Below are 14,174 nucleotides of genomic sequence, written 5' to 3'. Positions count from 1 at the left end.
GCCAAGACAAGGTGCGGAGGCATGGGCCGTTGGGCGAGGGAATATTGTTCTGCAGGATGTGCGGCGCAATGGAAGTAAGGAGCACAGAGTGCAGCCAAGGATCGGGAAACGCCCAGCGATCTCAGCCATAGAGAGGAAGGCAGAGATTGCGAGGTGATGCCTCTCAAAGCTAGTTGGAGGATTATCAAGGTGGTCGTCTAGGTCGGAGGATCATAAATTAAGGCCATGATAGACGCACGGACAAAAACTAGCTTCATTTCAGAAAAGTTAGCAGTGAGCCGAAAATTTTTCTGAAAAAAAAAACCAAAAGGATTAAAAAACAAGAAAGGAAAGCTAACTTAGGGCGGAGCCAAAGTTGATATACCCTTGCAGTTGTGCCATTTCTGATCGTTCAGTTATATGGCGGCTATTGGATATAGTTGGCCGATCCGTATGAAATTCGTCAAATCAGATTATTTTGCCCAAAATGGAATCTGTACCCAAGTCCCATCTTTCTAACTTAAAAAACAGCAAAGTTATGCCAATTCCGATCGTTCAGTTATATGGCAGCTATATGATATATTCGGCCAATCCTTATGAAATATGGCAAATCAAATTATTTTGTCCAAAATAGAATCCGTACCAAGTCCCATGTTTTCTACTTAAAAAACATCAAAGTTATGCCAATTCCTTATGAAATTTTGTAGGCAAGATATTTTAGCCAAATATAACAAGTGTGGAAAGTCTCAACCCTCTAACTAAAAAAACACCAAAGTTATGGCATTTCCGATCAATCAGTTATATGGCAGCTATAGGATATAGTCGACCGAGCCGCGGCATTTGTTAGGAGCATAAACAAAGCAAAACAACAACCCCTCGTTCGTTACAACTCCTGTTTATGAAGCGCAAGTCGTGTTTATTTCAAATTTTTGACAAGTCCCTATGGCATATGTTTCAAGCGCCTGTTCCACAAAAGTATTTCGAAAAAGATCCATAGCTAATTTATATCTTTAAAAAAATACTTCAGCTAAATTGGACTATTTTTAGAGGAATTACTTTTTTGACTTATTATTCTGCTTCTCTACTGGATTGTTTAAGTTGTTTATTCAAAAAAATATACAATTATAGTTGAGGTTTGTTCTTATCAAAAATTAATAAATGTTTTTTTTATGCTTCTTCCCTAAGTTTTCACTAATTTTACCTGCATCATTATTTTTATATATTACACAGGCCAACAGCAAAAAATCTCCACGCATAATTTCACCTGCTCCATAACCTTTAGACTCCCCTGAACCAAAGTCCAGAACAAATATGGGTTCTATCACCCACAGTTTCCGCGGTACACCTAAGAGAAGAAATTGATCAAATTTTACCATTTATTGAATTATGTAGGCCGTGTAATGGCGATGACCATCATTGCTTCTAGTACATATCATTTTTGAAAGGTATGTGTACCAACTAAAATTAAACAAGAAAGGAAAGCTAACTTCGGGCGGAGCCGAAGTTTATATACCCTTGCAGTTGAGTCACAGTCCGCTAGGTGGCGCCACGCATCTTATATTATTGGATATATAGCATATCGTATATAGTCAGCCGATCCTTATGAAATTTGGCAAATCACATTATTTTGTCCAAAATAGAATCTGTACCAAGTCCCATCTTTCTAACTTAAAAAACACCAAAGTTATGCCAATTCCGATCGTTGTATGACAGCTATAGGATATAGTCGGCCGATCCTTATGAAATTTTGTACATAAGATTTGTTAGTCAAATAAAACATGTGTGGAAAGTCCCAACCCTCAATCTTAAAAAACAACGAAGTTATGGCATATCCGATCAATCAGTTATATGGCAGCTATACCGATCCCGGCCGTTCCGACTTATGTACTACCTGCAAGGAAAAGAAGGATGTGTGCAAAGTTTCAACTCGATAGCTTTAAAACTGAGAGACTAGTTTGCGTAGAAACCGACAGACAGACGGACAGACGGACCGACGGACAGACGGACAGACGGACATGCTCATATCGACTCAGGAGGTGATCCTGATCAAGAATATATATACTTTATAGGGTCGGAGATGTCTCCTTCACTGCGTTGCACACTTTTGACCAAAATTATAATACCCTCTGCAAGGGTATTGGGAATCTTTGGAATACTCATCCAAAGTTGAAATCTCAGATTTTCTACTTTAATTTTTGGTCTTCTATGATTTTTCCCCAAACATTTTTCTAAGGAAGATTTTTATTTTCTTATTGAAATCAGTAGATCATACCATGTTTTAATTTTGATTTAAGAAAAAACTCGAAATAATTTTATTGAATTTCAATTAAATTGGAGTTTTTATCTCATATTTTCAAAAAGTCATGGCTATCTACAACTTCTGTAAAGTTTTACTAAACAAGCTAAACCTGCAATAAGTTTTGAACAAAGAAACAGTTGTAGATAGCCATGACTTTTTGAAAATATGAGATTAAAAACTCCAATTTAATTGAAGAAAATATTGTTTAACCACCTATAATAAATTCAATAAAATTATTTCGAGTTTTTCCTTAAACCCAAAATTAAAACATGGTATGATCTACTGATTTCAATAAGCAATAAAAATTTTCCATAGGAAAATGTTTGGGGAAAAATCATAGAAGACCAAAAATTAATGTAGAAAATCTGAGATTTCAACTTTGGATGAGTATTCCAAAGATATGGTAACTGCCAGATACCATTTTTTAATTTTAGTTGGTACACATACATTTCAAAAATGATATGTACTAGAAACAATGATGGTCATTGCCTTTACACGGCCTACATAATTCAATAAATGGTAAAATTTGATCAATTTCTTCTCTTAGGTGTATCGCGAAAACTGTGGGTGATAGAACCTATGTTTGTTTTGGACTTTGGTTCAGGGGAGCCTGAAGGATATGCAGCAGGTAAAATTATGCGTGGAGGAAAAAAAATTGGAAATTGTCGGCCTGTGTTATTAAAGCGAAGCTAGCGAGGTGTTTTAATTCCAGTAAAGTTTGCAAAAACTTAAAACTTTTTCTTAACTTTAACTTGAAATGGAGATAATATTGCGTCTATTTTCAGATTAATTAATATCACTGTGGACGGAAGTCCACGAGGTGACGACCTGCATGCCTTGGCGTGCGCGAGGAAACTCTATATATAGCCGATTTAAGCTTATGCGCCGTTACGATCTAAGGCTTACATAATAATTTCAATGTTTAATTGAAATCTTGAAAATAATGTTTCTTACCCTCAATTTTTGCCTTATTGGAAAGACGCGTATAATTTACAAAAGCAGCTGTTTCCAAACTTTTTTTTATCATTTGACGAACTTCTTCGGGAGGCACCGGGGTAACAATGTCTTTCATTAAAACTCTTTCAAGCAAAGATAATGTTGCTTTAAGTGCACCTTCAGGGCGACCAAATGGAAAGCAGTACCTAAAATTTGTTATTTGAAATTCTAGTAGCTGACGCAAACGTTCTTTAATTTCAGAAAACTTTTCTTTTTCTTCATGGGTGATACTTCCAACCCCATCGGGTCTGAAATTATACAAATGTTAATACCAAATCATTTACATATATATAAACCTTTTAATTAAGTATTACCGATTTCCGTGTACGTGACTTGCACAAAATGCAAAGGAATAGTGAATTAGTGTAGGGTCTATCATATGTTGTTTTTCAGCACGATCCAATAAATCCGAAAGATAACATAAGTGACGGTAACATCCTCGTACACCATATCGAGCGCAATATTCGTCCAATACAAAAACCTGCCCAGGGCTAAACCAACCCTGAAAATAATTTTATTAAAATTCATAATAAAACATGCAATTAAAGTTTGCTTCGTGCGGAGCCGAAGTTGATATACCCTTGCAGTTGAGTAGCGTTTATATTAATAGATATAAATGAGCATTTCTAGAATCTGGTTAATCAGGATAAAAAAATTGAATGTTGAAAATCATCGACCTTTTTTGCATATTCTTCAAAAAAATCAACATGTTGATCCTGATTTTTACTGTGTAATATTTTATACATATATTGAATTGGTTCGTCACCAAAATTTATATAAGATATTTTGGGCTTGGAACGCGGGTTCGCCACCTTTATTTTACCTCGTTTCAGAAGTTGTTTAATTTTATATCAGATATTTTGAGCGTTGCATGAACGTTTTTCACCAATATTTTGCATCGTCTTTTACTTTTTTATTTGATATAAAAAATTTTTTGGGTCCCCTCTAAAAATCGCCCATATAAGTTTGATCACATAAAAATCAAAACACATAATTATTACTTTTTATCTTAGTTGATCGCCGTCTGAAATTTTACAGGCACTGTAGCGTCATTCAATCGACATCTTTGGGGAGGGTTTGGTAAATGGAATTTTGTTAGGCAATAATATAAATTTTTTCATATCGACAGATAATTGTTACGATTTTAAAATTTGATTTTGATTTGAAAAGCTTTCAAGTGTTACCCTTTTTTTGAAAGGGTTTATTATTGAACACGATAATAATTCCAAAGATAGAATGTCAAGAGATCGGACCCATGGGAATAAGTGATTAACAGCATGGTTTAAAAACGATCTCCTGCAGTCTAAAACAAATACTTATGTGGTGCACATGAAGCACTTAAGAAAGGGTCACATAGCATGTCAGCGTGCAGTCCGTTGATAAGTAGCTCTAAATAGATGTCATATTTTCATGTATTCTTTTTGTAAGAGAATTGTATGCAATACAGTTTTAAAACGAAATTCATTAAAGTAACACCATTTTTATAAGGGGCTCCTCTTAACACCCTTTATTATGGAAAAAAATGACGATTGGTAAACATTTTTAATCGATCGTTTATTATTCAAAAAAGGCCTTTGGCGCTACGAACAACGAAGCAGAGAATTGTTTAGGATATATTTTTCGGAGTGCGGTAGCGGCCAGTGGCAAAGCGCTAGAGGCGCTAGAGGCATTTTTTCTTAAATGAAAAAAATAAACTAAAAATACTTTTGGTAGTATTTTTTTCGTGATGAGGTGTCAGCCAGTGCCAGTTCTTAACAAAGAAAGTAGCAAAGAAATAAAATATATATAATTTTTTTTATGTTCGCAAACTGCACATTATAAATTGGAACTTTTGTCTCACTTCATTTTCATATGCGCCCATAAAAAGACAACATTATAACATTTTAAAAATAATTAATGCAGTGCAATTAATTGGATTAAACGTTATTGAAAAATCTTAATGACCGAACATTGCAATGTCTGGCACCAACACATTGGTGACCCCGACGTGATTTAATTTATAAAATTATTAATTTCACGAATATAACAAGAAAGGAAAGCTAATTTTGGGCGAAGCCGAAGTTTGTATACCCTTGCAGTTAGATAGCAGCTTTTATTATTATATATTATATACTAGCTGACCCGGACACGCGTTGCTGTGGCTTTTTCACACAGATGGTCCTTGCCAAAATATCAATGGATATTGTAGTGCGTCATATGAGCGGTGTAAATCCGAAATCGTACTGACAGTGTTGTCTCGCCGTGTAATTTCTATAGATCTTTTGTCAACTGGATCACCAACCATGATAACGGCAACCTCATCAACAGTTGGAGCGTTGAATCTACCAGCATGTTCACCTAATGGTACTTTGTCGGCTTTTATGACGATTTGATAATTGTCATTTCGCAGTCGTGGCGAAACTCTTTTGATCAACTGAATTAGTTTATCTTTTAAAAAATGTTCCAATAATATCACAATTTCTCTTTCCTATGCTTGTTCAATAAAATTATGCAGGCACCGAGTCGTCACGCGCTCTTCACAATCGCCCATAAAATAAATTTGAAAGCCCATAAAGAAATTTCGGATTGTTATCAGGCATTGGCATCAGTGAACCGATTTTATGGTACACCTGGCCTTGAATTTTGAATGTAGTTTCAAAATTACGTCCATCGGATGCACGATCAAAAATTTTAGTTGCCCCAAATGACGTCATTTGGAAGCAAGAATTAAATTTGCGTATCTTACGCAAAAATAATTTGGAATCATCTGAATTGCCAGTAAGAAGGGATAATAAAGGCTCCGGGTAGAGGTAACAGCACAACTTTGCCTGATGCGCAGCACATGCCGGCTGCTTCATTCCGAAATTTCAATGCCTGACAATATTGACATACTTTATCCATTCCACCGATAGCTATTTTTGAATGCGTTGAGTAGTTAATATCTGGTGCATATTCAAAGGCAAGCCGAACGAATGATGCACGTGTTAATGAGCGGCTGATCCGTTCCCTTCGTAGATCTAGTACTCGTACTGTATCTATGTTTCGTTCTCGTGCCGCTCTTATTCTCTTAATATTCTGTTGCAGACGTTCGTCACGGTGTTCTTGAGATTCTTGTGCACGACTTTCTGCAGTCCTGATTCTTTGAGCTGCATTCATTGTTTCGATTTGTTGTGGTAATTGCTGAGTTCTTTCAATACGTTTGCGTCGTGAATCCCTGCTTTTAATTTTGGATTTAAGGAAAAACACGAAATAATTTTATTGAATTTATTATAGGTGGTTAAACAATATTTTCGTCAATTAAATTGGAGTTTTTAATCTCATATTTTCTTAAAGTCATGGCTATCTAAAACTGTTTCTATCTTCAAAACGTATCTATTGTAGGTTCAGCTGGTTTAGTAAAGTTTTAAAGAAATTGTAGATTGCCATGACTTGTAGAAAATATGAGATTAAAAACTCCAATTTAATTGACAAAAATATTGTTTAACCACCTATAATAAATTCAATAAAATTATTTCGTGTTATTCCTTAAATCCAAAATTAAAACATGTTATGATCTACTGATTTTAATAAGAAAATAAAAATCTTCCATGGGAAAATGTTTGGAAAAAAATCATAGAACACCAAAAATTAATGTAGAAAATCTGAGATTTCATCTTTGGATGAATATTCCAAAGATATGGTAACTGCTAGATACCATTTATTCATTTTAGTTGGTACACATACATTTCAAAAATCATATTTACTAGAAACAATGATGGTCATCGCCATTTCACGGCCTACATAATTCAATATAAGGTAAAATTTGATCAATTTCTTCTCTTAGGTGTACCGCGGAAACTGTGGGTGATAGAACCTATGTTTGTTCTGGACTTTGGTTCAGGGGAGCTTAAAGGTTATGGAGCAGGTGAAATTATGCGTGGAGATTTTTTGCTGTTGGCCTGTGTAATTAGCAATTGATTAAAATTGCGACTACAATTTGAGATTTAAACTATCCTATCTCTCAAGTTGGATCGAACTGCACATGGTGTGCGAATTTTATTATAATCGGTTAAGTGGTTTAGGAGTCCATTAAGGACAAACATTGTGACGCGAGATTTATATATATTAGATATCGGATCGTATATAGTTGGCCAAACCTTATGAAAATTTAATTGATTCGATAATAAATGTTCGAATTAAAATGTTGGAAACAGCCCCAAGCATCTTTAAAAATATCAAGGTTGTGCCATTTCCGATCGTTCAGTTATATGGCAGGTATAGAAAATAGTCGCCCGATCCTTAAGAAATTTTGGCAAATCGGATTATTTTTCCAATTGGGACAGATTACAAAATATAATCTATAAGTCTATAATATAGAAGTCCAATCTTTCTAACTTAAAATACAATGCCAATTCCGATCCTTCTATGACAGGATATAGTCGGCCGATCCTTACAAAATTAAGATAAAATATTTTATCTAAATATAACATATGTGAAAAGTTTCAACCCTGTAACTTAAAAAACACTAAAGTTATCGCATTTCCGATCAATCAGTTATATGGCAGCTATAGGATATTGTCAACCGATCCCGGCCTTCCGACTTATACACTACCTGCAAGGAAAAGAAGGATGTGTGTAAAGTTTCAACTTGATAGCTTTAAAACTGAGAGACTAGTTTGCGTAGAAACGGAAAGACGGACATGCTCATATCGACTCAGGAGGTGATCCTGATCAAGAATATATATACTTTATATGGTCGGAGATGTCTCCTTTACTGCGTTGCAAACTTGTGACCAAAATCATAATACCCTCTGCATGGGTATAAAAAAGAAATAGAAAAATTTATAAGAAATATAATTTTGGAGCCAGAAATTTTTAGTGCGTTTATTTAATTGAGCTTAGTTTGTTTAATTGAGCTTAGACTCCTGCTAAGAGAGAAATAGGATCTTCACAGAAATGTGACGCTGTCCTTCTAATCGGTAGGTTAGGGGCACCACACCTTCCTTCGTCCATCAAAAAAAGGGTTCAGTTTCTTCGACCACTCTCGGTAGCGAGTCGGACCGCATCCGGCTACTAGCACTCTAGCAGCAAATGAAACTCTCCCAACGGTCAGAAACGAAGAACGAAAAGATGAAAAGGGATAATGTTGCCCCTAAAATCGTTATAGAGCCGTTGATGAGGCGAGCGCTCAAGGCCTCCTAGATGCCCAGCAGGAAATTGGGTATTACAAAAAGGATGCTCCAAATCGAAAACCAAAGGCATCATACTTTCAAAAGAAAATAGCCTTTCTCTTGGTAAAGATTCGTTGAAAGTGATTCAAAACTCCAAGGAAAAGTCAAGACCGAAAGCTACATCAAGTATGCTGAGGACCTCCGGCTCAGTTGCGAGAAATATGACGCCACTTTTGATAGCAACCGTGACAAGCTGATGCAAGGCACGAGTTGAAAGGAAGAGGCTCAAGAACAAAGAGAAAGTCCACTTCAAGGGCAATCCCTTGTCGTTGTCCTCATGGATAAACGATTACCCGGATTATGTCGGCGTCAAGCCGAACTAGTAGAGTCCGTAAACGGGGCCTTAAGAGAGTTAAAGACCTCCGGGGGAGGCCCAGGAGTCATTCTAAAATCTTTATTGGCTGAAGTCCAAGAAATCCACTTGACAGTCAACGAGGAATTTGAAAACCCCATAGACAGTGGATATGACAAACAGGCATGCCTACAACTGCAAGCAGAGTGCAGAATGCACTCATGGCAAGGGTTAGCCCTACGACGAATACCAATTATGTGCAAATGCCCCGGATAAACATTCCAAAATTTGACGGCGATGCAATGAAATGGAAGCAATTCCATGATCTATTTTCCTGTTGGGTCCATTTTACTAACATGCCATCAGTGAAGAAAATGTGTTGCCTTAAAACTGCTTTTTCTGGAAATGCGAAGAGGTTGATACGCCACATCGAGCTGAATAAGGACAAATATTTACATGCATGGCGCATAACCCTCGGATCATACGATAACCCTCGGCGCATCGCGAATACAGTTATTCGTCGACTACTTCATCAGAGCCCAGTCTCTGACAGTGCCACATCAATGCAGGAGTTTTACATCCATTTAGAAACCCTTGCGTCATTAGGACTAGGGACTAGGCAAGCTTACCGATAAGCTTGACGTGACTAATAGGGGTCTATTTAAGCAGACTGTTGGCAACTCAGTTGAAATCCAGCCCATACAAACGATGCTAGAATTTAGAGAAAAGAATCAGAGTCTTGAGCTCAGGAAGGACAAAATCACCCGTTAAATCACTCCAAATCACCCGTTATATAAATGTGAGGAGTTCCGCGCAAAAACAGTATCAGAAAGACTCAGGACCACAGATCAATTTCATTACTGAGAGATTAGCATCAATGTTGTCACTAAAACGCCACGATACAAAGATCCGCATCGAAGGCATTGGAGGACAACCAAAAATGTGCAGAGCAAAAGTAACTATTCTCGTTAGCTCTCTTCACGGGGTTTTCAGCCAGCGCATAGAAGCTGACCAACCAGCTCAACCACTTACTCCTTGTGCATTAAACATACCCAATAGAGTGTCCATTAGCAGATCCTCAGTTTGATAAACCTGGAAGGATAGATCTACTAATCGGCACCGACCATTATTACTCCCTACTCCTTCCTAATCAGCAGAAGGTCGGAAGAGATAGTGCCATGCTACAAAACACGAAGATTGGATGGATTGTAGCAGGTCGAATTAAATTCAAAACTCAGTCAGCCATAGCTTGTGGTGTCGGCGTCGGTGAAGAAACTGACGCATTGATTGAAAGGTTTTGGAAGCTAGACGATTTGGACAACCAACCGAAACATCGGTCTCCGACAGAGGTACATGAAAAACTTTGTAGAAACCCTTAAAAGAGCAGATGACGGAAGATTTATTGTGAAACTACCGTTCGCCAAACATCCTTCAGCCCTGGGGGAGTTAAAAGATATTGCTATCAAAAGGTTTTTAGTAACCGGTGATGTTCGGAAAGGGTATGCAGACTTCATGAAAGAATGAAGCCTTGGGACTTATGAAGCTTGTTCCAACAACACATGTACCCAAAAATCACTATTTCATACCATCCATCCGAGAATCTTCAGTACTACAGACTTAAAACCGTCACGTATGGAACCAAAACAGCTCCATTCTTAGCCACAAAATGCTTAAATAATTTATATTGTACGTACGTAATAATTCCACGTAGACGATTGTGTGACGGGTGCTGACTCAGTAGCAGAAGCAGTTCGAATCCAAAGTGAACTGAATAAAATATTACTACCACATGGTTTCAAATTACGAAAGTGGTGCTCGAATAATACCGAACTACTGCAAGAAATACCCAAAGAGGATACCGTGAGCGATGTAAAATTGTGTGAGACCTTGGACCAATGCAGTGTAAATACCCTCGGCCTCATATGGATGCCCAATAAGGACAATTTTTGCGGACGAACGCATCAAAGCGAAGCTCTGGTCATCACAAAGCGAGTGGTTTGGTCTGAGTTGTCACAAATCTTTGACCCAATAGGTTTGTTTGCGCCAGTTGTTGTTAAGACAAAGATATTCATGCAACACCTCTGAGAATTGAAAATGGCTTGGGATGATAAATTGCCCTTAGAACTTCAGTCAGACTGGAAAAACTATCGTTCTGACCTGCAAAGTCCAAATAAATTGCAAATTCCAAGACATATATTTGACGGAAAGGTTCAAGTCACGGAAGAGCTACACATTTTCGTGGATGCCTCAGAAAGGCCCTATGGAGCAGCAATATACGTACGAGCAACGTATAATAATAAGCAAACCTCGGTGAAACTGCTATATTCCAAGTCCAGAGTGGCACCCACCGCGAAGCAATCCTTGCCCAGATTAGAGTTGTGCGCAGTAGTCCTAGGTGCTGAACTGACGTCAGACAAGATTTAAGCTTGTCTTTAGACAAGGTTGCTGTGTTCTTTTGGATTGATTAATCTGTCGTTTTAGGGTGAAGCAATGCAACGGCTTCCACTTATCACACGTTTGTGGCAAATCGGATAGCCAAGATTCAAGAAGTGACAGGACAGGACTTGTCCAGAGGAAAACAGCGTGCAAACTCTCAAGTAACAGTATGTGGTTCTATGGACCTTCTTACATGGATCAAGGGATAACTGGACAAAGTCTCCATCCATTATATCGACGAATTTAGAACAATAAACAAAGTTCGTCAGCATGGCGCCCGCTAAGGACACATTCGGAGGGGAGATATACAACTGTAGGCACTTCAACTCCTTTTACAAATTACAACGGATTTTCGCTTACATGCTAAGATTCTGTTATAAGGCAAACAGAGCGCCAACGAAGACACTATGTCTCACAGTGGGCGATTTGGTCCCGCTAGCGGCATTTAATTAATAACTTCTAAACTAAAATAGATTTTTTCAGTCGGTTTTTTTTCACTGATCAGAAACAAATCATAGAATTTTTTAAGTTAACAAATTTTTTTTAAAATTTTTTTTTTATTTTTTTTTTTTAATTAAAATTTTTTGTTTTAAATTTAAAATTTTTTTTAAATTTTATTTTATTTAAACTTCAATTAACATATTTCATAAATAAACTTTATCTAAAAAAGGCCATAAATAAACTTTGTTCCTGGCTTCAAGAGCTTCCTCGGGCATCATACCAATTGGAAGGCAAAAATGGCTTATAATATCTGCTCCATGAATTAAAATTCTGTGAACAGAAGATGGTATATAAAACCAGGGATATGATTTTACAAACAATTCGGCAGTTTGCAATGCGTAAGACCGGAATGCGTCCGAATTTATTTCGTGGCAGCATGCTAGTGTTCGTAAGACCTCACTGAAACGATGTATTAAATTATAGCTTACTCCTGTTATACGAGCAGCCAAATTTGGTTGTTTGAAAAACCTCCTTGCAGTGTTTTTGTTATTCGTACTGCCAGCAGTAGCAATTGGTATATCTACCAGCAAATGAATCTCTTCCCTCAGCTTCTGCTGAATAATTCTTTTATTTTCATCGACAACATCTTTGTCAACACCACGAGCTTGCCACTTTTGAATTGGAATTCTATATGCAATGTGCAAAACACAGTCGAAAAACCTAATCCAGGCGTGAAGACTTGATAACCCATATTCAAAGAGGTTTTCATTAATAGACAAGCTCTTCACCAAATTCAGATCGTTCATATTCTTAGGAGTTGCCTTACATATTCCGCATGTTTGCGAAGAAGATCCCGATATAACACTGAACGTTTTGCCATCAAGCATGGTCATGTGGAATTGGTGATCAATTCTAAAGCCACTCAATAATGTTGGTAAAATATTTGAAATTTGGCTTTTAATAAAACAGTACCAAATACAAAGTTTTTCATGGCAGCAAACTTCTTCGTTGGGATGACTTCTGAGTGCCATACTCAGACATTGTTCCTAAAAAGTACCATAGTTTGAAGGCTAGCAGGTAATAGCAGTTGATATTACACATTTTGGACGGCACTGAATCACACTTTCGGCTAATAAAAGAGTTAGACTGAATCCACTTGAATCCGGTAAGTTCTACTCCACGAAAGACAGGTGTACGCTAATCCAGGCTAGTTGTTAATACCCTGAATTACCACTACGTTTTATGAGCTACACATTTATAGACCGGTCACAAACATTGACTTTTTTGTAATATATACCTTGAAGATAAAAAAAAGCAACACTTTTAACAAATTCACTAAAAATTGTAAATTTCCGAGGAACTCAAATTCAATGCGCGCAAAGAGAAAAAATTGTGTAAAGCTCTTTGCAAAATCATATGGTGTGTTTGACCGCTCACAGCATATGACCAGCTAATCGTAGAGCATTTAAAAAGCTTTTAAAAATCTAATCAAAGCATTTGCTATCCATATGTGAAGAAATATTAAGGGTTTTTAAATTTGAAAATTTGAATTAAATGCCGCTAGCGAGACCAAATCGCCCACTGTGTGTCTGGGTGAATTAAGCCAGGCACGTACAATTATCCTGCGCACGATTCAACAAATCGAATTTAATGCGAAGTGCAAACAGCTGAAACATTACAAAACAGTGGACAAAAAGAGTTTCCTTGAACCGTTGGCGAGTAGTAGGAGTAGGCAGACTCGAACATTCCAACCTATCCGAGGACGCAAAACATCCAGCCCATACAATGACACAATTGCAAAAATGATCCTAAGAGAAATACATGAGACCAACATGCATTGCGGGGCCCAAGCCTTGCGCGCCATTGCTTGGCCACAATTCTGGATCATCAATGACAAAACAATGGCGAGAAGCATTGTAAAAAACTGCGTACGATGTACCAAATTAATGAGTCAAATTATGGGAAATCTACCAGCCGAGCGAGTCACGCAGGCTCGAACTCGATTAAAAGAACTCGAAACCACCATTTTCGCAACCAATGCGAGAGACACCATAGTTCAGCATTGCACCAAAAAAGAAATAGACTTCAAATTCATTCCCCACGAACGCCTTCCTTCGGTGGCCTACGGGTGAAATCCGCAAAACGGCTCCTTGTATCAGTTACAGCCATGGCGTCTTTGACGTTTGAAGAACTCAACACTGTGGTCGTTGAAGTCGAGGCGATCCTCAATTCAAGTCCTATCGCCTTCATGTCATCAGTTCCCACTGACGAATCAGCTTTAACGTTAGGACACTTCTTGATTGGAGAACCTCTGACTGCTCCACCTGATACCACCATCCGTGCGGTAAACCATTAATAAAAAGATGCGAACTTGTATTATGACTGAAGCACACCTTTTTGGTCGTGTGAGTACCTGCAAGAACTCCAGAATCGGCACAAGTGGAAGCATGCGCAACCAAATATCGAAGACGGATTGCTAGACTTCATAATGGAAGACAATGTGCCTGCAGTGAGCTGGCCTATGGGAAGAGTTCTCAAAACG

At 37.6% G+C, this 14,174-nt stretch overlaps 1 protein-coding gene across 7 annotated transcripts in view; it reads right to left on the bottom strand.

Annotated features, from left to right (window-relative positions):
* Nucleotides 1-14,174, bottom strand: part of LOC6501769 (calcium-dependent secretion activator) — a 338,872-nt gene that overhangs the window by 179,639 nt on the left and 145,059 nt on the right. For all 7 annotated transcript variants that reach the window (XM_001967162.4, XM_014903838.3, XM_014903839.3 and 4 more), the window contains 2 exons: nt 3,589-3,776; nt 3,233-3,522 (listed from right to left, as the gene is read on the bottom strand). In XM_001967162.4, coding sequence (XP_001967198.3) covers nt 3,233-3,522; nt 3,589-3,776 — 478 coding nt within the window. The remainder of the gene's footprint in view (nt 1-3,232; nt 3,523-3,588; nt 3,777-14,174) is intronic.

The sequence above is a fragment of the Drosophila ananassae genome (genome assembly GCF_017639315.1).
Source record: "Drosophila ananassae strain 14024-0371.13 chromosome 4 unlocalized genomic scaffold, ASM1763931v2 tig00000061, whole genome shotgun sequence".
Classification (NCBI taxonomy): domain Eukaryota; kingdom Metazoa; phylum Arthropoda; class Insecta; order Diptera; family Drosophilidae; genus Drosophila; species Drosophila ananassae.
The sequence above is the reverse complement of the archived record's forward strand: the minus strand, read 5'-3'. Positions and strand labels throughout refer to the sequence as shown.